Genomic DNA, 24,488 nt, shown 5'->3' on the forward strand with positions numbered 1-24,488 from the left:
GTTTGTCATGCATCCCAGGGGGCACACTTGGGGACCCAGGTTCTTACAAGAACCATCATCTCAGACATTTTGGTTGCCATGCCCACAGGCAAAGAAGCAGTGTGGAGGTGAAGGGGGCTGGGGGCGGGGGGATCTTGGATTGGGAGCTGTATGTTCCATCCATCCAGGAAGTGACATGAGTCAGTTTTGGGAAAGCTCATTTGGACAAAACGAGTTTTGAGGGTCCATCCAAGCACACACCCAGAGAGAATAAAGCCAGAAATCCTGAATGAGTAGCCTTCATGACCACCAGAAGCGAAAATCCAGGGATTCTCAGTGACAGGCCCGCGTGCCCCTCTGTCCCTGGGCCGGCTCTCGGCCCCGCCTCCTGCTGTGTGCGGGCTGCCTTCACAGGCTGGTTCCCCCCCGTGACGTGCTATGACGCCCAGTGGCTGCCCACAGCCCGCGTCCTCCCACCTCATGGCCAAGATCGCCTTCCTCAGCCTCCAGACTTCAGAACATCTCAGAAAAAAGGCCATTGCCCCTCTGTGGGTCATGGTTGGGTTGCTGGTGAAGATGCCTCCTCCCAGGGACCCAAGAGGATGCTGACCCACGAGGCTGTGACTCGCAGTGGCTTGGGTGACCTCAGGCAGCTCGCTCAACCTCTCTGAGCCTCACCTTCCTCACTTGTCTGCCAGGAGCAGTAACAGTATTGAGCTCATGAAGATAAAGCGCTTAGAATACGTGTGGATGTTTGGAAACACAACAGCTCTTGGCAACTCTCAGCCAGGCTCCAGAGGCACAACGCTCTGGGGTATGCCAGTCCAAAGCTGGGGTTCTGTGTAACCTTGGAGGCCTCCTTGAGGAGCAGAGGACCCTAATCCTACATGCACAGGAGGAACCAGATAATAGAGTGCTTTCCACTTGCCAAGCACTGTTGCAGCATTTTCCATGTATTAATTCATTTACTCCTCAGTCACTTCCCTGTGAGTAGGAACTGTTATTATCCCCACTTTACAAATGAAGAGCCTGGCGACCTGCAACCAGTAAACAGCAGAGCTGGGCTCTGAATTCAGGCCACTGTAGCCTCAGAGCCCACATCCCTCATCATGGCACTCTGCTACTTCTGCAAAACAGCAGCAAGAAATCCACTTAGCCCTGGCTGCTGCAGGAAGACCAAATAAGGTGGAAGACTTCATTTACTGGGAAAAAAAAGAGCTAATTTAGTAGAGCTGCAGTGATGACAGCAATGATGGGATGATGTTAATGGTGATGGTGATAACAGGGATGTGGTGATTGATGGCGGTGATGAAGCTGAGGCTGTGACGAAGATGACGATCATAGTAATGGCGATGATGGTAGTGGTGACGGTGGTGATGGTAAAGATGCTGTGATGATGATGGTGGTAGGCGGGTGTGACGATGGGATGAAGCTGTGATGATGGTGGTGAAGACGATGGTGGTGTGGTCCTGGTCATGACGGTGGTGATGGTAAAGATGCTGCTGCTGCTATGATGAGGCTGATGATGGCAGCGCTGGTGACGGTAATGGTGATGATGCTGATGGACCCCTTTGCTGTCCCTCGGGGCCGTATCTCAGAGCAGAAATCTGACTGTGTCCAGAAGCCAGAGGGCAGGGAATGTCCGTGCAGGGGGAGTTTTTCACAAAGCAGTCAGAGATAATATGATCACCAAAGCTCCCCTTTCTCTTATCAAACAATTGTGGTAGCGGAAGGGATCCCGTTGTTTTTAAGGCCAGATTAAAAACTTAGTAAATCTCATGTTAGTCTACATCCTTCTCTCTTTTGTCTAAGATTTTCTTGGTCCACAAAATCCCAAACTCTGGGAACCCCTGGCTAGCTGATCTAGAAACTGTCTCTTTCTGAAACATTTGTTTCCGCTGGTAAACACGTGGACACGTACACACACAACACACACACACACGTTGACTACACGCTCCGCTCCTGCGACCTGGAACCTGTGACCCAAGCCAGCAGCCGGCGGCAGCCAACTCTCAGAGCCCCGCAGTTCCCTAGACAACCAGCACAGAGCCTGCACGTGGGGCTTAAGCAACAGGAAATAAGCAATTGTAATAACAGTTAACAGCCCATCCCCACAGTCCTTCAATGGTTTCCTGAGCTGCGTTGCTTAACCCCACAAACGGGTTCCAATCCCGCTTATCCTGCAGGGCCTGGGGCTTGTGTTGCCCCCCTCGGATGTCACAGGGCTGGCCTGCCCCATGGGCTCCCCCCTCCCCCACGCAGTTATCTGACTCCTGGGGCCCTCAGCCCAGCCAGCATCCCCACCCCACCCCCAAGATCCTGAGCCCCAGAGAGCAGAGGCCCCACCTGCTCTGAGTCCTTCTAATCCCCGCATGGGGGACACAGGGCCTGGCCTCCAGGTGGCCCTGAGAAATGGTAACTAGATGTGAACATGTGTGTGGAGCAGGACGCCAGAGAGGAGGACGGGGAATACCTGGGCACATGTGGTCTGGCTGCCAAGCACAGCAGACATGCGTCCAGCCTGGCTGGACCAGTGCCCCCAGGTCCCTCCGACTGTGTGCAGTGTGTTTCTGTTTGCTGATTTACAGTGGACTGATGGGATTAGGTCTGCCAGCTTCAACATTGCATGTCTGCCAAGAGTTAGACACCAGAGGTGATACAGAGAGAACTAAGGCCAGATCCCTGCCTTTAAGCACCAAGAGGGCACTCAGCCCTCACCAGGGACCCGTTGGTGTGGTCTGCTGGTTCTCAGCCTGGCCCTGGAGCCTGTCTGCTGGCCGGGGACCCATCCCAGCCCCGTTGTTTAGCAGGCGTGTGCCTTGGCCTCGGCAATCCTCAGCAGACCCATCTGTAAAATGGGTCCAGCAGTCTTACCTCCCTCACCAGGCTTCTGTGACCAACAAGTGGGAGCCTGGATGTGCGCCCCCGGGGGAGGGACTCAATAGACGTTAGCGAGGACAGAGATGTTACAGACCCAGGTTCCTGGAGTCTTTCATCAACAGAAATTTATAAAGAGGCCAGATGAGAAATCAGGCCAGGCTTTACTGAGATGCAGGCTGCCCCACGAGGGACAGAGAACCAGAAACTCGTTCCCTTGCTGCTCTCCAGGGGAGCGAGCTGGTCCCTTAAGTGGGGTGAGGGTAGGGGCGGGTCGGTGGGTTGGGCCAAAGGAGGGACTGAGGGGGTCTGCCCACCCCCTCGGTGGTGCTGTGTGTGCAGAGATCACGCGTGGTACCTGTTTTTGCTCCCTGTTCCTCGGAAGGGGCCCTAGGGCTTTTTGATCTTTTTGTTTCTTGTCCAGAGTCTGCCCCAACTGCACATGCATGTGTTTGTTTTGAGTCCCTTAGAGTTTCTTTATATCTGTCGCTCAAGGAGACGTTTGTCCAGGTGCAAACAGTGCAGTGAGGGGTCCCACATCCCAGCCTGTCCCAAAGACAGTGATGACAGAGCAGAGACAAACGCCAAGCAGAAGCGAGTGGCTCACTCCACGGCGAGGGCACACGGGGACAGGAAGGGTGGCGTGAGGTGGAGCGAAAGCAGGGGAGCCACCCTTGGCCGGACTTGGCGAGACCTGCAGAGTGGCACATGGACCCCCTCCCCAGGGGCCGTGACGGGCAGATGAGTGGGCACAAGAGCAGCACTTGGAACAGGGCCTGGGACCCGGTCAGTGCTCAGCGTCAGTGCAGCTGTTACCGAGATCCAGGGAGCTGTAACTTGCGTATCATTGGAGCCTTGGGTGGAGTGATGGGAAAGGCCGGGGGAGCCGAGTCACAGAGTGCCTTCAAGGCAGTGTTAGCTGCTGTGACACGCAGGTCCCTGGAGTGTAGCTCAAGGCAGGACAAGTCTGCTGCCCACTTTCACAGCTAACGCACAGCGACCCAGGCATTGCTACGAATCCTTGAAGATCCCATCAAATCCTCTCGGGCCTGGGAGTCCTAGCTTTGAGCTGGGAGAAGCAGCAAGAGAGGGTATGGAGATCTCCCTGGCCCCCATAGAAGCCAAGCTTGGAAGGGACACACACACACACACACACAGACACAGACACACACACACACAGACACACACACACACACACCCCTCCCCTCCCCACCTGCAGTGGCGTGTGCTCAAGTTCCGTTGGTGAGAGCTGGTCACGTGGCCATGCCTTGCTGCAGGGGGTGCTGGGAAATGTAGTCCTAAGCTGGCCACCTGCTGCTCTCGCCTCCCCCAAAGGCAACACCACACTTTCTATTAATAGAAGGGGATGTGTATTTTTGCTGCATCAGCTGCCTCTGGGCCTGAGGGGGGTCAGCTGTTATCAGGCATACCCTTCTCAACGCCCTTGCGGTTGTTCACGTTTCCACTGGAAATGTGCTTTTGGATTTGGATAAAGTTACATTTGCTTTGAATGTAACGTGGGGTCAGGGAGACGGACAACAGTTACAAGGGTTTACATGAGATTTGAGCCATCCTCCTGAAGCCAACTGCAAAATTTCTCTGTATTTTTCCCAGGGTTTGGGAAAGAGGGTATGCAGGAGGTATGTGGGGGGAAATATCTGAACAATAAATCAGAAGCAGCCGTATTTCTTGCATTTGTGCTATTGTGGGTTTGTTCCCCCTCCAGCTCTGAGCTATCAATTAAGCCTAACTACACCATTCATATAATCTCCCGTGAAATTTACCTCGAAATCTGCTGAGTAAGAGAAGTAAGCAGAGGACTTAATTAGGAACTTATCATGTCTGTTTAGCTTTTGTTTGTTTTAGGAGAAAGTAACAATAATCAGGGGCTTCCCAGGTGGCACAGTGGTAAAGAATCCACCTGCCAATGCAGGAGACGCAAGAGATGCGAGTTCGATCCCTGGGGTGGGACGATCCCCTGGAGAAGGAAATGGCAACCCACTGCAGTATCCTTGCCTGGGAAATCCCACTCACAGAGGAGCCTGGCGGGGGGGCGCCTACAATCCATGGAGACGCAAAGAGTTTGACACGACTGAGCGACTGAACACACACACACAATGATAATCAGCAAAATAGCAATAAACATTCTTTTTTCCCCAAAGCAGTCATCCACAGGTTCTCAGGTTTGCTGGACGGCTCGGCAGCATCACTTGAGAATACCGTTCTAGCAGATTCCATGTGCCGGGTGGGCCGCCACCGGCCCATGCAGGCCCTGTCTCCTTTGCAGAGCGCATCCTTCACCACCTGGGGACCCTGGGATTCGGCCTCCATGGGGACCGGAGCGCGGGACTCTCCAGCAGTCATCCTTGGCGTTCATCGGCGTCCCCCACACTTTGCAAAGTTAGGCCACAGAGCAGGGCCTCATCTCTCTCCCAGATCTTTCCCCAGGAGAAGCGGGTCCCACGCTTCCGAGGTCAGACAAACGCGGGAGCTTGGCCAGCCTCTCGTGGTTTCAGCGTTTGGGGACCGTGACTTTCTAAATGATGTCTCTCTTCCCTCTCTGTGCAGAAACTCGTGCAGACCGCAGCAAGAAGCTCTTCCGGCACTACACAGTCGGCTCCTACGACAGCTTCGATGCCTCCAGGTAAGGCATGGTTCCTCCTGCCAGGCCCCCTCTGCTCAAAGATGCTCGTAGGTGTCAGGAAGGCGCTGGACCATCCTGCATGGAGCACTCGGGTCCTTGGCTTGATTCCTTCTGTGTGACCCCCGTCACCGTGCCCCACCCTCACCCCTGTGGACATGGGCTGGGATGATGGAGACCACCATCTTCCAGAGGACCCGCTCGAGAAGTGGTCTCTGGGCCACCCACGGCTCACAGTCGGGCTGGAGAGCACGGATGGAGTGGCCAAGGGAGAGGAGGAGGCGAGCCTGGCCTTGTTTGGGGGGAAAGCAGGACAAGCATGACCTTGCTGGGCCGCAGGAGCCTGGAGGCGGCTGCACGTGGCAGCGTCTTCCTGGGGGACATGAGAGTAGCCTCCGCTTCCACGTTATTTGCATTTTCCCCGCTCCTCCAGCTGCTGAGTCAAAGATTTGGTCAGAGGAGGGCTCATCCTGGTGACCTGAAAGCTTGCAGACCTTGCAAGAGGGGCGGGTTTGCTTTCTGGTTCCTTCAGAAGTGGCTCATTTGGTTCCTGCAGAGAGCGTTGTGGCACGGGGCGGGGGGTCAGGTTTTCCAGCAGAAACACACTCGTGTAATGCAGGGAGCCGTTCCTTGGGTCCTGGCACCTCTGCCTTTTAGCTCTGGGGGCTGCGGAGGCGGACTGGTGTCCTGCTGGGTGAGGGGGAGCGCCGTTTCAGACCACGACTCCAGGAAGAGCTGGGAGCGAGTGGCACTTCTGGCCCGTGTTCCCACTGCTGCGTCAGCTTCTCCGGCTCTGAGTGTCCCCAAGCGCAAAGTTTCTCTGTCCCCCCACCCAGACTAGACTCTTACTGGACAAGGTGGGGGCAGGGGGCTCAGTGAGGGCCAACTGGGGCCCCGTCTGGAGTTCCCTGCCCACCCTACCTGAGAAGCTGCGGGCGGGGGAAGGATCCGGACCCCCGCCCCTGGTTCTCCCCGGACTCTCTCGGTGGGGTCTTAATACTCGTCTGCCTGCCGAGGGGCAGAACCTGGTTTCATGTGTTTGTTTTTACTGAGTTAAAATTTCCGTAACCTAACGTGACCATCGGAGAAGGCAATGGCACCCCACTCCAGTACTCTTGTCTGGAAAATCCCATGGACAGAGGAGCCTGGTGGGCTGCGGTCCATGGGGTCGCTAAGAGTCGGACACGACTGAGCAACTTCACTTTCACTTTTCACTTTCATGCGCTGGAGAAGGAAATGGCAACCCACTCCAGTGTTCTTGCCTGGAGAATCCCAGGGACGGGGGAGCCTGGTGGGCTGCCGTCTGTGGGGTCACACGGAGTCAGACACGACTGAAGCGACTTAGCAGCAGCAGCAGCAGCAACGTGACCGTAAAGCGCCCAATTCAGCAGCATTTAGTACCCTTAGAGTGTTGTGCAACCATCGCTTTTCTCGGGCTTCCCTGGGGGCTCAGCGGTAAAGAACCTGCCTGCCAGTGCAGGAGACACGGGTTCGGTCCCTGCTCCGGGAAGATCCCCTGGTCAAGGAAATGGCAACCCACTCCAGTACTCTTGCCTGGGAAATCCCACGGACAGTGGAGCCTGGCGGGACTACAGTCCGTGCAGTCACAGAGGTGGATATGACTTAGCAGCCAAACAACATCACCTTTATCTGGTTCCACAGCATTTCTGTTACCTGGAAAAGAAGCCCCCTAACCCATGAAGCAGCCTCCATCCTTCCCTGCCCCATCCCCTTGCGGCCACCAGTCTGCTTTCTGTCGCTCGGGACTTGCCTGTTCTGGACATCTCCCAGAAATGGAATCCTGCAGTGTGTAGCGTGTGCAGTCCTCTGCGAATGGCTTCTTCACTTAGTAGAATATTTTCAAGGTTCGTCCATGCTGTGGCATGTGTCGGGGCTTCATCCCTTTTTTTCTCTAATTTTTTATTGAGGTGAAATACAAGTGGGCTTCCCTGATAGCTCAGTTTGTACAGAATCTGCCTGCAATGCAGGAGACCCCCAGTTCGATTCCTGGGTCGGGAAGATCCGCTAGAGAAGGGATAGGCTGCCCACTCCAGTATTCTTGGGCTTCCCTGTGGCTCAGCTGGTAAAGACTCCACCTGCAATGCTGGAGACCTGGGTTCGATCCCTGGGTTGGGAAGATCCCCTGAAGAAGGGAAAGGCTACCCCTTCTCCATTATTCTAGCCTGGAGAATTCCATGGACTGTACAGTCCACGGGGTCGCAAAGAGTCGGACACAATTGAGCGACATTCACCTTCAGTGCAAAATGCAAGTAACGTAAACTTTACCGTCGTAACCACGTGCCAGCGCAGCTCAGTGGCATGGTAGTTGTTCAGTCGCTCAGTCGTGTCCGACTCTTCGCGACCCCATGGACGGCAGCACGCCAGGCCTCCCTCTTTTCGCTGTCTGCCGGAGTGCGCTCAGACTCGTGTCCTTCGAGTCAGTGATGCCATCATAACCGTGTCTGAGTGCACAGCCCACTGGCATCAGATACGTTCACGGTGTGTGCAGCAGTTCCCACCATCCTTTGCCAGAAAACTGTCATCTTCCCAATCTGACGCTCTGTCCCCATTAAACGTTCACTCCCTACCCCCACCCCAGCGCATGGCCCCCACCGTCCTGCTTTCTGTCTGAGAATCTGACCGCCCTGGGGGCCTCCTTGTAAGTAGAATCATCCGCTGTTTGTCCGTTTTATGTCTGGCTTCTTTCACAGAGCATAATGTCCTCAAGGGGCATCTGTGCCGTACCAAATGTCAGAACAGCCTTCCTTTTTGAGGATGAATAGTATTCCGTCGTGGGGAGGGACCACATTTTGTGTATCCATTCATCTGTGGACAGGCACTTGAGCTGCTTCCACCTTCCGGCTGTTGTAAATAGCCTGCTGTGGACACTTGTGTATAAGTATTTTTTTTGAACACCTGTTTCCAGTTCTTTTGTGCGTATACCTAGGCAGGGAACCGCTGGTTCTAGGGTTCCCCTGTCCCAGCCTCCTTTCTCTCATAAACAAGATGTGCTGGGACAGAAATGTGATTCCAAGCAGAGTAGCCAGTCCCCTCTTTCGGGGGGCTTTTGGGCTCTTCAGACCTTGCTGAGACTGCCCACCTCCTGACCTTAAAAGCCCAAGCTGTGATCTGCAGCTTGGCCGCCAGCACAGTACATAAGGGGCGCTCAGAGAAGCGATGGTTTCCAGGGAGTCAGGCCTGCCCCTGGCTTCTGCCGATGAGTCTCTATCTGGGTCAGATGAGTTGTTTGTGCCTTAGCAGGAGGCCGCCCATCAAAGTGGACCCTGGGCCCATGGTCACGGTCAGCACGCTGTCACACTTGGCTTCCCTTCTAGCAGGGAGGGGTGCCTGAGGCTCCAGAAACACTCGGGAGCTGTTGCCATGGTGACTTGGAGGGCTGTCCAGGCTGGGCGTGGGGCTTTGAGGGAAGGGGGCCTCTGAGAGCTGGGAGGGCCGGGCGTGGCTCACCCACAGGCTGTGGCCTTGGCAGAGCCGTGTCCCCATGAGATCCCCCGCCAGCGGAGAGTAGCCAGCAGGCCACCCTCGGCGTGTGTGTGTGTGAGGGCGGGTGTGTACGCATGCTCAGCGCTCGAGACGGGCTGGGCTGCCTCCCCACAGAGGAGCCGTGAGGGGCCTGACTTGATTGAGCTGGGAGGAGGGAAGACCCTGGGGCTGGGCAGGCTGGGCCACGTGTCCTGTGAGTGAGAACAGGTCCAGAGAGCAGCAGGGATGTCTGCTGCTGCTCGGCCGACAGCGGACGTGTGGAGCCATCCTGGCTATTCAGCGGCAGCACAGAGCCTCCCCCCATCTAGGGAGGAAGTCAAGCAGGGCGGGCATCGTCTTGGTGGAATGTCACAGAAGGTTGGGCCAGATGACCTCCGAGCCGGGGGCTGGGTCAGCATCCCCGTCATGGCCGCAGATGAAGGCTCGGGCTCTCCCTCTGTGCCGAGTACCTGCTGTGGGCCAGTACCCGGGACCGCAGAGGAGGGACCTGCTGGCCACACCTGGCTCTCAGGGTAGCCGCTGAGCAGATGGTAGAAGCTCTGGTCTTGACTGCACTTTAGAAGCCAGACGCCCTCTCCCACAGGAAGGAGTTAAACAGGCCCCACGTGGACCCCACGTGACGCGGTGTTGCCACGAAAGAAATCAGAATGACGATCGTTCTGTTTGTTAACTTCCTGCCACGTGCCAGCCACCTCGCATGGATCACGGCGCCACTGACCAGTGACCCTGCCAGCCCCCTGGAACGCTGGTGTCATTTTCCGCTTGGCAGGCGGACCCTGGAGAGGAGGTGGCGGGGGTGGGGGGCAAGTTAAGGACCTGGTCCTCAGCCGCACGCGTGTCTGAGGCTGTCAGAGTACACAGCCCATGCCTTCAGCACCCCTTCTCCCAGGGTGAGGCTCCTTACTGCCCCGCGTCGGCCCAGGGACCAGCCTGGGATTGAGGAAGACGGGTGAGGCTGAGAGGCCAGATTCTCCGTCAGGACAGAACCACCGCCCCGCGCTGGGTGCTGGGAGGTGGGAGCAAGGACGTTGCCTTGGTTACCACAGCGCCTCTGAGCTTTTCCATAAAGGGCGCAGGGGCCCACCTGTGGGATCCTGCCGCAGCCCCCAGCTGACCTTATCCGGACCGTGAGCTTGGCAGAGGCGTTGGAGGGCGGGCAGTGAGGCAGGCTGGGGCCCCCGTGCACCATCGTCTCCCAGGCCTGGCAGGGGCAACTCTGGAGTGCATGTTGAAGTGAGAGGCTGACCTCTGGCCCTCTGGGTGAGCGGCGAAGAGCGTCCAGGGGGCTTGCATGCCGCCGTGTGGCCTCACACCAGCTGGGCACTCGTTAGCCTGCTTCCAGGTTCATGTTAGACACAGAGGTCTGGGGGCTGCTGCAGCCTCGGGCTGGTTATACCCACGGTGGGCAGTGGGGTGGCAGCCTGGACCAGTGGCTCGGGGCTCAGGCCTCCCCTGGGCAGATGCAGATGTGATGAAAGAAAATGCAAGCAAGGGAAGCAAGACTCAATGGAGACAGTTTCTGAATCAGTCGGGAGGTTTCTCCCCTTCCCACCCCCTCTTATGTCAGAAACTTGACTCGGAGCTGAGAGCAGAAGGGCGCAGACACACCCCGTCATGGTTGAGCGTGTCTGGTTGCTCGAGCTGATTCCCGCCTCAGATTCCCTGCCATCTACCCACCCTGCACGTGGTAGAAGGATCTAGAAATGTGGACACGTGTCCAGGTCAGAAGGCAGAGGACCTGGGACCTTTTCTACAACAGAATCTTAAGGTAGTTCAGTGTCATATTTTAAAACACTTCTCAACACAGGAAATAGCGTCTGAAGTTCTCCGTGTCCTTAAATCGGATCCCCAGCCTCATTAGGGTGGGGCCTCCAGGGGAGGTCTACCTGGGAGAGGGGAGGACTTCAGGGTCTCACCCCAGGACGATTAGACTCCATCTGTTCATCCACTCATCTCCCCGCCAGGTATGCATCCATCCAACTATCTGTCTACTCAGCCAAACAGCCAGCTAGCTGCCTTCCCAGTCATTTACCCATTCATCCAACCATCTATCCATCCAACCACCTACCCATCCATCCATCTGCCCATTCATCCTTCCATCCATTCATCCCCTCCATCCCTTTGTCTATCTATCAGCCAGCACTCATCAAAATGTAACTATTCAGGATGTTAAGGATATGGGGTTAAACAGGACAAGCTCAGTCTCTGACCTCATGTAGCTTAAAGTCTAATTAGTGAAGAGTACAACAAGCTTAACAAATAAATAAGCCCCCCCAAAAAAACCCTCCTTGTGGTTTTGCTGTGAAGCGGATCAGCGATACCATCAGGCAGCCTCTTGGGCAGGTTGCGGAAGGCTCGCTCTGGCTAGGGAGCCAGGGTAGGGCTCTCAGAGGAAGTGACTTTTGAGTTGAAACCTGCATTGATATTGTTTAGCCGCTAAGTTACCTCTGACTCTGTGCGACCCCATGGACTGTAGCCCACCAGGCTCCTCTGTCCATGGGAGGCTCCAGACAAGAATACTGGAGTGGGTTGCCATTTCCTCCTTCAGGGGATCTTCCCGACCCAGGGATCAAACCCGCATCTCCTACCTCTCCTACACTGGCCACTGAGCCAACAGCGGGGGAGCCCGTGAAGACTGAGGAGGGATCAGCAAACGCAGAGACACTGGGGTGAAAAGAGCCTGATGGCAGCTGGGAGCCCGGAGAGCAGAGAGGACGGGGTCAGGGCAGACCTGGGGCTTCGTGGAAGGAGTGTTTCTCACACTTGCAGCGGGGGAGACTGGAGGGCTCCAAGCCCAAGAGGGATGTGGTCTGGTCCACTTGGCCGCAGGAAAGCAGAGGATGAATGGACGAATTCTGAGACCTTCGCCACCATCCTGGTGTGGTTTGGCGATGGTGGGTTGGGCTGGGGGGAAGGTGGGGGTGGAAGGGTGGATGGAGTCAAGGGACGGGGTGATGCTGGAGTGGACGGGAAGTGCCAAGGCCTGGAGGTGGGGGTGATGGACAGCAGGGTGGTAAAGCCCCCTTCCCTTGGGCTTTACAGGGAGGGGCCCCCGGAGGTGAGGGGGTCAGACCCAGTCCTTCCAGCAGCTCTGCCGCACAGGCAGCTTCTCACCTACTCAGAAGGATCGTGCTCACAAATGAGGGTCTCCGAAGGTGCTCAATCTCATTATTCATCCCCCTCAAGGAGACCAATTTGCTCTTAGAGATTGAATTAGCAGGGTGGCAAATCTTGCCTGTTGAGCAGTTGAACATCACGGTCTGCAGCCACTTATTCTCATGGCTTTCAGACATCATAGTCCAATTTTTATCTTTTGAAAATGGTAATTGGAAATAGATACACACGTTAAAAAATTCAACATGCCCACAAGTGCTACAGGACGCAGAGCGCGCCTGCCTCTCATCGTAACCACACAGCCGATTCCCTCCCCCGGGAGAGCCTCCATTTCCGGTTTCCCGAGGCTCTTTCCCGAGATGGTCTCTGAGTGCGTGCATACCGCGTGCGTGCTGTCACCTCAGTCGTGTCCGGCTCTCTGAGACCCCATGACTGTGGCCCGCCAGGCTCCTCTGTCCGTGGGATTCTCCAGGCAAGCATACCGAAGCGGGTTGCCGTTTCCTCCTCCAGGGGATCTTCATGACCCAGGGATCAAACCTGCGTCTCCTGCAGCTCGTTCATTGGCAGGCAGATTCTTTACCACTTGAGCCACCCGGGAAGCCCCAGGCGGTGCATATCGTCTGAAGCCTTTTAAAGCCCTCGAAATTGAGCATCCTGAGTTTTCCATCTGACTTTCCAACCAGTCCCTGCGTGACCTTGGGCAACGTGCTGTCCACCTCGGTGCCTCGGCCCCTGACCCGCCCCCCAACCTGGTTCACAAAGTGCGGCTCAGGCTCCTGACTCATGCCATGTCCCCAGCGGTGTTGATGTCAGGATGAATGAGAAGATATGTGTTTGGTGCTTGCAGCTCCTTCGAAGCATGTGCTATATAAATCCAGAGGGATGCTGGATGTGAACGCGTGTGTGGGTAGCTGGCTTTCCTTTGAAACCCTAGCTCTGTGTTCTGGAAGACTGCCTCGGTGTGTAGGTAGTAAGAACTGAATGGCAAGAGGCACTGATTTCCCCCCCCCTCTTCCTCCACCATCATTTTATGTTTCTACATTTTTTATTATTCCTTAGACTCAAGAAGGAGGGATCAATCTCTGAGGACGAGCACTGGCTAGATTCATAAGGAAAAGCACTCTTGTTCTCCTCTCTGTTAATTGATGACTGGACCCAGGGGTTGGGCATGGAGCCCTTGGGCAGCTCCTTTGGGAGAGGGAAAGAGGCGGTTTTACTTTTTAGTCGATACATATCTGTATTTTTAGTTTTTGAATTTGTACATACCTGTATTTTTGTGTGCACGCGTGAGAGCTTGGTCCTGTCAGACTCTTTGCAACCCCATGGACTGTAGCCCACCAGGCTTCTCTGTCCATGGGATTTCCCAGACAAGAATACTCAAGTGGGTTGCCATTTCCTTCTCCAGAGGATCTCCCCAACCCAGGGATCCTACTAGCATCTCCTGTGACTCCTGCATTGGCAGGCGGGACTCTTTAGCACTGTGCCACCTGGGAATCTCTACACTTTAAAATTTTTTAATGACCTATTTCTTTTGTAATTTTGTGAAACCAAGGAAGAGAGGGCTAGCTCTCGGGGCAAACTCAGAAGTCACCCCAGGTGCGTGTCCCCGCCCTCCCGTCTCCCTCTCCCAGGGTGGCCGCCTGCGTACAAGGGGCAGCTGGGAGCCAGGTCTCCTCAGCACCAGTCCCAGCCCCACGGAACAGGCCCCAGTCTGAGCCTGTGGTGAACGGAAAGTCGTGTCCGACTCTTTGCGGGCGTGCGCTATACGGTCCATGGAATTCTCCAGGCCAGAATGCTGGAGTGGGTTGCCTTTCCCTTCTCCAGCGGATCTTCCTGACCCAGGGATCGAACCCAGGTCTCCCGTACTGCAGGCAGATTCCTTACCAGCTAAGCCACCAGGGAAGCCCTAGCCTACTGTGATTCCACAACAAGCGCTCTTCTCTGCGGTCTGGCCCCAGCTCCCTTTCTTCCCGCTCTCCTCCTCACTCAGTTCATCACAAGGGACTGAGCAGCCTATCCTCCTCCCCACCCCCACCACTGCAAGCCAGCCCCCCAGCACCAGTCCACACCCTCTGACCCTCACTGTCTGACAGCACAGGAGACCCGCTCCTTACTCTCAGGCTAAGATTTACCCTCCCTTCACAGATTTTGGTTCAAACGCTACATGCATATAACACAATAAGTCACCAATTTAACTAAACCACAAGGCAGGGCTGGAAAAGGAAGAAAGTGTTGTCTTTCCACCTCCCCCAGCCTCATCCACACAGCCCCACGTGGCAGTCAGACAGTCAGTTCAGTCCCTCAGTCGTGTCTGACTCTTTCGAACCCATGGACTGCAGCACGCCAGGCTTGCCTGTCCGTCACCAGCTCCCGGAGCTTACTCAAACTCACTGTCTGTCGAGTCAGTGATGCGATCCAACCGTCTCACCCTCTGTCGTCCCCTTCTCCTCCTGCCCTCAGTCTTTCTCAGTATCAGGGTCTTTTCCAATGAGTCAGTCCTTCACATCAGGTGGCCAAAGTATTGGAGTTTCAGCTTCAACATCAGTCCTTCCAATGAACATTCAGGGCTGATTTCCTTTCGGATGGACTGGTTTGATCTCCTTGCAGTCCAAGGGACTCTCAAGAGTCTTCTCCAAGGGCTTCCCTTGTGGCTCAACTGGTGGAGAGTCCGCCTGCAACGTGGGAGACCTGGGTTGGGAAGGTCCCCTGGAGACGGGAAACGCACTATTCTAGCACTATTCTACCCACTGCGGTGTTCTGGCCTGGAGAATTCCACGGACTGTATAGTCCATGGGGTTGCAAAGAGTTGTACATGACTGAGTGACTTTCACTTTCTTTACCTGGATGGTTAACAATACTTTAAAAAAAAAAAGTCTTCTCCAGCACCACAGTTCAAAAGCATCAATTTTTCACTGCTCAGCTTTCTTTATGATCCAACTCTCATATCCATACATGACTACTGGAAAAACCATAGCTTTGACTAGACAGACCTTTGTTGGCAAAGTAATGTCTCTACTTTTTAATATGCTGTCTAGGTTAGTCATAGCTTTTCTTTCAAGGAGCAAGTGTCTTTTAATTTCATGACTGCAGTCACCATCTGCCGTGATTTTGGAGCCCCCCAAAATAAAGTCAGCCACTGTTTCCACTGTTTCCCCATCTGTTTGCCATGAAGTGATGTGACTGGATGCCATGATCTTAGTTTTTTAAATGTTGAGTTTTAAGCCAGCTTTTTCACTTTCATCAAGAAGCTCTTTAGTTCCTCTTTGCTTTCTGCCATAAGGGTGGTGTCATCTGCATATCTGAGGTTATTGATATTTCTCCCAGCAATCTTGATTCCAGCTTGTGTTTCATCCAGTCCAACATTTCACTTGATGTGCTCTGCATATAAGTTAAATAAGCAGGTGACGATATACAGCCTTGAGGTACTCCTTTCCGAATTTGGAACCAGTCTGTTGTTCCATGTCCAGTTCTAACTGTTGCTTCCTGACCTGCATACAGATTTCTCAGGAGGCAGATAAGGTGGTCTGGTATTCCCGTCTCTGGAAGAATTTTCCACAGTTTGTTGTGATCCACACAGTCAAAGGCTTTGGCGTAGTCAATAAACTAGTAGATATTTTTCGGAACTCTCTTGCTTTTTCCAACGAATGTTGGCAATTTGATGTCTGATTCCTCTGCCTTTTCTAAATCCAGCTTGAACATTTGGAAGTTCATGGTTCACATACTGTTGAAGCCTGGCTTGGAGAATTTTGAGCATTACTTTACTAGCGTGTGAGATGAGTGTAATTGTGCGGTACTTTGAACATTCTTTGGCATTGCCTTTCTTTGGGATTGGAATGAAAACTGACCTTTTCCAGTCCTGTGGCCACTGCTGAGTTTTCCAAATTTGCTGGCATATTGAGTGCAGCACTTTCACAGCATCATCTTTTAGGATTTGAAATAGCTCAACTGGAATTCCATTACCTCCACTAGCTTTGTTCGTAGTGATGTTTTCTAAGGCCCACTTGACTTCACATTCCAGGATGTCTGGCTCTAGGTGAGTGATCACACCATTGTGATTATCTGGCTCGTGAAGATCTTTTTTGTATGGTTCTGTGTATTCTTACCAACTTTTCTTAATATCTTCTGTTTCTGTTAGGTCCATACCATTTCTTTCCTTTATTGAGCCCATCTTTGCATGAAATGCTCCCTTGGTATCTCTGATTTTCTTGAAGAGATCTCTAGTCTTTCCCATTCTATTGTTTTCCTGTATTTCTTTGCATTGATTGCTGAGGAAGGCTTTCTTATCTCTCCTTGCTATTTTTTGGAACTCTGCATTCAAATATCTTTCCTTTTCTCCTTTGCCTTTAGCTTCTCTTCTCTCAACTATTTGTAAGACCTCCTCAGACAGCCATTTTGCTTTTTTGAATTTCCTTTTCTTGGGGATGGTCTTGATCACTGCCTCCTGTACAATGCCACAAGCCTCTGTCCATAGTTCTTCAGGCGCTCTGTCTATCAGATCTAGTCCCTTGAATCCATTTGTCACTTCCACTGAATAGTAGTAAAGGATTTAACTTAGGTCACACCTGAATGGTCTGGTGATTTTCCCTACTTTCTTCAATTTAAGTCTGAATCTTGCCAGAGAGACCACTTTCACTGTTTTCACCTCATTCTCCTGACGGTTCTCTCGCTAACTCTCCAGTTACCCGCTATGTTTTAATTGTATGTGTGTGTTCCATCGCTCAGTTGTGTCCGACTCTTTGAGACCCCGTGGACTGTAGCCCGCCAGGCTCCTCTGTCCATGGTATTCTTCAGATAAGAATACTGGAGTGGGTTGTCATTTCCTTCTCCAGGGGATCTTCCAGACCCAAGGATTGAACCCGTGTCTCTTATGTCCCCTGCGTTGGCAGGTGGGTTCTTTAACACTAGCGCCACCTGGCAAGTCCATGTCTTCACTGAACAATGTAAAGCATCATTGCCTCTTTCCTATAAAAGATGAGGCTTTCATCTATCTACCCCTCTTCTCCCCAGTTTTGAACAGTCACTGTTGATCTGCTGATTACCTTTAAATACCATTCTCAAACTCCTCTTTTCCTAAGTAAATTTTAGGCAGGATCACTTGACCCCTTTGTTACATTTATGTCCATATTTAAGTGTTCCAGCTTCTGTCTCTCAGTTGCATTCAACAGTTAAAAGCCAGGAGTTTCCTGTTGGTCCAGTGGCGAAGAGTCTGTGCTCCCAATGAAGGAAGCTTGGGTTTGATCCCTGGTCAGAGAATGAGATCCCACCTGTTTTGACTAAGAGTTTTCATTCTGCAACTTAAGATCCTGCATGATCCTGTTTGTTCAGTCTCTCATGTCGTGTGCGACTCTTTGCGACCCCATGGACTGCAGCACGCAGGCTTCCCTGTCCTTACCTATCTCCCAGTGCTTGCTCAAACTCATGTCCATCACATTGGTGATGCCATCCAACCATCTCATCCTCTGCTGCCCCCTTCTCCTGCTGCCCTCAATCTTTCCCAGCATCAGGGTCTTTTCCAATGAGTTGGCTGTTCCCATCAGATGGCCAAAGCATTAGAGCTTCAGCTTCAGTACCAGTCCTTCCAATGAATATTTAGGACTGATTTCCTTTAGGATTGACTTGTTTGATCTTCTTGCCTCCCTAGAGACTCTCCAGAATCTTCTCCAGCACCACAGTTCAAAAGCAGTGAAGACCTGGTGCAGCCAAATAAATACATAAATAAAGTACTTAAAAAAGGAAGTTAAAAACCAGCAGGAAATGTTAATTATTGTGATAACACACACATTTACATGAGCACAGGTGTGGGGCTCAGACTCCAGCTCCACGTTACAGACACATGGGAAAGGTGTTTCTAGCATCACCGGCAAGTGGATCCTTTTCCTTCCCGTCTATCAGTTTGTTCAGAATCGTGACACATTTTCGCTCAGTACTGGGGTCGTGATGTTCGTGTTGCCTTTCTTCTTTTCTTGCGGAAGAGCTGTCATCTTTAGCATGTTATCAAATATCGTCGTGTTCCACGGGGTCCCTGGCACACTCATCAGGGCCCTCTGGCTCTTGGCTCTGGTACGGATGTCAGCGTACAGTTACTGTTCTGAGAGCCCCCTTCTGTGAGCTGCTGGATAAGAGAACTGTCCCTTGCTCTGCTGGGACACGTATTCAAGTAACAACCTCAGAAAAGGTACCTAGAGTATCAACTCTTGTAACGGAAAAGTCTCTGGTTTTCACACGTGCTCAGGGTTGCACAATTCCAGATTCAGGATGGTCATCCTGAAAGACACAGGCAGCGCCGGCTTTTCATTCCCCCTTTCCTTTCACCAGCGACAAGTTACAATGCAGATTCTTTGCTTCTTCCCTGGAACTTTGTAGGAATATCACCATATCTATTTCCCCTGGATGCTCTGAAATGCCCTGGTGATGGATCTGGGTGTGAGTCTTCTCTTTTTTTAATTGAGTATAGTTGCCTCACAATGCTACATTAGTTTCTGCTGTACAATGAACTGAATCAGCTGTGTGTGTGTGTGTGTGTATGTAAGAGTGTGTGTGCGGGTTCAGTCACTCAGTCGTGTCCGACTCTGCAATCCCACGGGCTGTAGCCCACCAGGCTCCTCTGTCCATGAGATTTTCCTGGCACAAATGCTGGAGTGGGTTGCCATTTCCTCCTCCAGGGGATCTTCCTGACCCAGGGATTGAACCCAAGTGCCCTGCATCTCCTGCATTGCAGGTGGATTCTTTACCATGGGCGTTAATGTGCAGTATTTGTTTTTCTCTTTCTGACTTACTTCACTCTGTGTGACAGACTCTGGGTCCATCCATGTCTCTACAAATGACCTTTATCCATTCACCTCCTGGAGGCTCCTTCAGACTGAAGCAGCTTCAGCTTTAAGAATATCCTTGTACTGTCCTCATGAAAACCCCCTCACCTCTCTGTCTCCATCTTTCTGGATTCCAGGCTGGACCGTTTGAGTTTCGTTCCCCTCGTCCCTTCTTCTTTCTCATGTTTTCTGACTCTGCCTTTCTGCTCTATATTCTGAGAACTTCCCTAAACTTCCCACCTGTCCTTGTAAGTTATCGTTTTGGCCATTGCATGGTGATGTTCCAGGAACCTTTCCTTTCAGTGATGGGATAAGCTTCCCAGGCTTGAAAGAAGTGGTTGGGGGTCTCTCTGGGGACAAACTGCAGAGCTGTGCGTGGGCAAGTTCTTCTGTTCTCAGGGCAGAGGCCAAGTCCCCTGCGTGTTCCTTCCTTCAGACACGGGAAAGAGAGGCGCCAGAGGCCTGCGCCTTGCCCCACTCCTGCCGGGAGCTCGAAAGCAGACAGACTCTGGTACTTGAGCATGTGGGCAGGATAAGAAGCAGGGTCCGAATTGCAGGCCGAGCGGCCAGTGTGTTTTCATTCTGGAGTGAGCATGCGCGCCGGAGCCGGTGACCAGGGGGCGATGAGAGCAGGCCCTGGGGGTGCTGGGTCCACGCTGGGTGGTGGAAAGGGAGGGCGCCCTCTGGTCAGGGAGCGGTGCTCGGTGCAAAGGGCTAAACCCTTGCCCCCCACCCCGCCCTCCTCACCTCACCGGCCCTGTGACCCAGACCGGAGCATCACTGCTCCACCTGGTGTCCAAACCCAGTAATTCAACTGCTGCGATTCTGCCTGGGTCACAGAGCCCTGAAAGTGGGACTGAGCAGGCAACTGGCCTGGCTCTCAGTATGTGTCCTGGGTGATGCTGGGCCCCAGCCCCTCGGGACAGCCAGGGGTCGCTGGCTTGGTGGGCCAAGTGGCCTCAAAGCACTGGACTCAGGGCTTGGGGTCTTCCTGGTGTCCCCAGACCAAGCTGAGGTGAGGTTGCTCTGGCTGGGGAAATGCCCAGACCCTCTACAAGGACAGGCCTGGGGACCCAGCTCAGAGACTGTCCTGCAGCGGGGTGGGGAGCTCTGGAGCCACTAGCTTGGGGGAGGGGCACTGGAGCGAAATTGCTGAGCCTGGCCAGTGGGGACCCCAAGACCACTTGCTCCAGGTGCAGAGAAGCAGGGCTCTCTCCTCAGCCTTTGCAAAAAGGCCCTGGAACTTTTGTTCTGGACCTGGGGGCCGGGAGACAAGTCCCTCCCCACAAGGGAGGTGCCTGGCTCCACGCTCCCTGAGGCCACATTTAGAACATGCCCAGGTGGCCAGTGGGTGTGTGGGCCGGGGGAGTGCAGGCGGATGGGGGGACAGTGGAGAGACAGCTGGGGAGGAGCTGGGGGGGGCTGGGGTTCCGGCCGCACCCCCAGGCTGGGCCGCACCTGCCTGTCCTCCACGGGGGAGGAGCAGGTGCCGGCCAGCGCGTCGCACGAAGCCCCCAGCCCCCACACCACGCGGCCGGTTCGCACTGGTCCTCCCTGGTCACGGCTTCTGTGATCACTGCTGCCAGAGCAGCTCTGCTCTGTGCGTCCCGGCACCGTCTGGCCTCCCCCTGCCCCTGGCCTGCCTCAGCCTGATTTGCAGCTTGTGCCAAAGTCCACAGCGTGAATATCCCCTCCCTGGCCGATGGCAGGCTGCCAGTGTGAGGTCCCTGAAGGCAGAGCCGGCCCTGCGAGCTTGTACGAGCCCCCGCCTCCACCCCCAGCCAACGTCCACATCCTCCAACCTCCACGGCCCTGGCTCAGGGTCTGAGACACAGCCAGCCCTCAAATATGTCATCAGGTGCACTAGCCTGAAGTCCCGGGGGCAGCTTCAAGCCCAGGCCTGCTGGGTCAGATGCCAGCGTCCCAGTCCCAGCTCTGACACTGGCTGCCTGCCTGGGCCTTAGCATCCCCACCTGTAAAACGGCCACGTCATCCCCGAGGTGTCTCCTGGTTACAGACTTCTGTATATCCTGCCTGAAACTGCCGTCACCACCAGCCCATGGGCACCTCTGAGTGACCCTCCTGGAAACTGCAGGCCCCGAGGTGCGGGCACAGGCAGTCAGGGGGCACCAGGCCAAGGAGACGATGAGGAGGCCGGTTCCCTGAGTGTCCCCAAGGCTGTGCTGGCACCCAGTAGGCCCTCGGGAGATGCCTGTGCTGGGTGCCCACCTCTGGCCAGTGCCTGGTGCTTCGAGTCTTCCTCCAAGAAGCAGGGAGGAACCAGAGGAGAGGCAGCCAGACCCCCATCACCTGAGCCACGGGGTGGAGGCTATTCTGCCTTTGCCCCGTCCATCCTGCACCTGCCGCATCTGTCTTCTCCAGGACAGGACCGGGACTGACTCGGACCTGTCACCTCTTCCCTGTAGCTGGTATAGAGCCTGGCAAGTGCTCAGTCCTCAGAGAACGGGAGCAGGGTGGGGGTGAAGAGGGTACAGGGGATGCAGGGACGGGAAGTGGCTGAGTGGATGGAGGGATAAATAGGCGGATGGATGGATAGGTGATGGGTAGATAGATGAATGGATGATGGATGGACAGATGATTGATGGCGGATAAGGGATAATGGGTGGGTGGATGGGTGAATGAAAAGATGAATGAATAGATGAGTAGATGGGTGAATGGATAGAGGTGGATGGAGGATGAATTGATGGATGGATGGATGGTTGGTTGGATGGATGGAGGAGGTGGATGGATGGATGAGTGAATGGGTGGATGGGTGAATGAAAGATTGATGAATAGATGAGTGGATGGGTGAATGGACAGAGGTGGATGGAGGATGGATGGGTGGATAGATGGATGGTTGGTTGGATGGATGGATGGATAGATGGATGGAGGAAGTGGATGGATGGGTGGATGAGTAGATAGATAGATGGATGGGAGAGTGGGTGGATGGTTGGTTGAGTGAATGGTTGGTTGGATGGGTGGATAGATGGATGGTTGGTTGGATGGATGGATGGATGGATGGTTGGTTGGATGGATGGATGGATGGAGGTGGATGGGTGGATGGGTGGATGAGTAGATGGATAGATGGATGAGAGAGTGGGTGGATGGTTGGTTGGATGAAGGAAATGGATGGATGGTTGCCTGAGTGAGTGGGTTTAGTGGGCAAGTAAATGGAAGGAAGGCAGGCAAGCCAGAGCTCTGGCCTCCTCACGTGGAGCATAGACATTTCTGAAGCAGAGGTGGCCAGGTAGCAGACCGCAGCCGTTGGCCTCTCCCTGGTAGCCAGTCAGCCTCAAGTCCCCTCAGTTCCCCTGGCTGGACCCCGTCCCCCATCACCTGGACGGGGCTTCCACCCTCTGGCTCATCTGCCGCTACCAGGAGCTCTGTCCCCTCCCAGCCCACCCACTTGCGTGGTATTTCTGAAATGTGAGTTTCCCGCATGCTTGCAACCTGCCCTGGCGCGGTGCCTTCCGCAGCTTCATGGGGCATGTGGGAGCCTCGCTGCCCCCAGGCCCCCCTGCCCCTCCGAGGACCCCTGTGCCTTTGGCCTCGCTGGTCCGCTTCCCAGCGCGCACGCGCCCTGGATATCCGGGGGCCCCCTCCCCGACCTCCGTCAGGTTTACTGCGGAGGTGTACACGCCTGCCGTGTGCAGAGCGCCGGCCCCAGGAGCCTGCGTCCGGTCCTCACACAGAGGCGGAAGCCGAGGCATGGCCGTTCGGAGCAGCCCCAGCCCCAGTTTCACAGCGTTTTCTCAGCACCTCCTCCCAGCCCCTCGGGGAGAAGGCCGTCCGGCTGTGTCCGCTCTCTGCACAAGGAGACCCACCTCGGGGCGGCGGGCGCTCAGCCTCGGCCCTGCGGGGCTCACGGCGCTTCCCCCGGCAGGGCCTCCTCCCCGTCACTGTGGCCTGGGCCCTCTCTAGAGCCATCTTTTTTTACACGTATCTCCGCTTGTTTTGGATTTCCTCCCCATTTAGGTCGCCAAAGAACACGGAGGGGAGTTCCCCGAGCTATACAGTGGGTTCTCATTCGTCATCCACTCTGTACACAGTGTCAGTCCTGTGTATGCGTCAGTCCCAGTGTCCAGTTCATCCCAGCCCGTTTCCCCCTGGTGTCCATGCGCTTGTTCTGTCTGCCTCTCTTTTTCCGCCTTGTCCATAAGTTCATCCGTACCGTTTTTCTAGATTCCACATATGTGCATTAACATGTTTTTCTCTTTTTACTTGTTCACTCCGTATGATTCTCTAGCTCGGTCCATGTTACTGCAGATGGCCTTATTGCCTTCTTTTTATGAGGGAATGACACTCCATTGTATATATGTACCTCGTCTTCTTTATCCGTTCCTCTGTAGAGCCATCTCATGCCCAATTCTGATATGTTACATTCTGCAAGCTCTCTTTCTTCCTTTGTGTCTTCAAGAAGCATTGCTGTGGGGCACGCCCATCTCACAGGCAAGGTGTCCTCCAGGGCTGATGAATATTCTGGAACTAGACAGAGCTGGTGGTTGCATAGCATGGTGAATGCTCTAACTTCCAACTGAAATGTTGGCTTCACAATGAATTCCCCATTTTATATGTTGCACCTCGGTGGTTTTGACCAGGAAATAATCCAGCTTTTTCTAAAGACGGGTGTAGTCCAAGCAGCAGGCAAGCAGGACTTCCCTGCCCCAGGCAGGAAAGCAAAGGCAAAAGGCACGGGCCACGTCCAGGGGCACAGGGTAAGAAAGGGGCAGGCGGGAGCCCCAGGCCCCGGTCTTGGCCCCCAGAACCCTGGCCTGTAGGAAGGCGTGGCCTGGAAGCCCTGCGGCCTCCTGCCCTGAAGGTGCGTTTCATGCTCAGCAGCCCTGGGGTGTCTGAACACACTCCAGTGGCTGCCAGCTGGCAAACGGCTTTGCTGATTCCAGCCCAACTATGCGAATCAAGGTCAAAGTGGAGGCTGGCGTGGTGGCCGGAAGCCGGGCCTGGCAGATGGCGCCGTCACGCCCCTGCTCCCTGGCCTGGAGTCGGCCCTGCGGAGCCCAGGCTGTCTGTGGACGAACGAGGGCTGGAGGCTGAGCTGGGGGGGTCCGGGGGAGGAGGGGCGGGAGAGGTGAGCCCCACGGAAGGTTGGAGCTTCCGAAACTGGGTTCCGGCTGACGGCCGGGAGGGTCTTCAGTCCTGTTCCCGAGGTGCGGCCTCTTCTGCTCACCAGTCTCCTTTTGTGCCAAGCCTCTCGGGCTCTTGGAAGGGCAGGCGGGGGTCCCCCAGCAGCACCGCCTGGGGATGTGACTGGGGCTGGGGTCAGGGACCTGTGGCGGGTACCGCGGAGGTCGGGGTGCTCGGCTCTGTCTTTCTGCGTCACGTGGTCTCCACCCAGGGCGTGGAGAGGTGTCTTACCTCTTCTCTGATCTCCTCCTGTCCTGGCGCTCAGATTCTCTGATCTCCCATCCTGGTGCTTCGAGTGTTTTTTTCCTGACGGGGACACTGAGGCAGAGAGGCCTGTAACCTGTCAGACGTGGCCCGGCCATCACCCCTCCCTTGGAAGGACAGTGGGGGCACCCATGCGTCCTGCCAGGCGTGGTGTGGGG

The 24,488-nt window shown here is 54.6% G+C and overlaps 1 protein-coding gene across 3 annotated transcripts in view; it reads left to right on the forward strand.

Moving 5' to 3' along the window:
* Window positions 1-24,488, forward strand: part of SHANK2 (SH3 and multiple ankyrin repeat domains 2) — a 554,292-nt gene that overhangs the window by 340,984 nt on the left and 188,820 nt on the right. For all 3 annotated transcript variants that reach the window (XM_043924118.1, XM_043924122.1, XM_043924126.1), the window contains one exon: window positions 5,425-5,500. In XM_043924118.1, the coding sequence (XP_043780053.1) occupies window positions 5,425-5,500 (76 nt within the window). The remainder of the gene's footprint in view (window positions 1-5,424; window positions 5,501-24,488) is intronic.

Source organism: Cervus elaphus, chromosome 2 (assembly GCF_910594005.1).
Source record: "Cervus elaphus chromosome 2, mCerEla1.1, whole genome shotgun sequence".
NCBI classification, from domain to species: domain Eukaryota; kingdom Metazoa; phylum Chordata; class Mammalia; order Artiodactyla; family Cervidae; genus Cervus; species Cervus elaphus.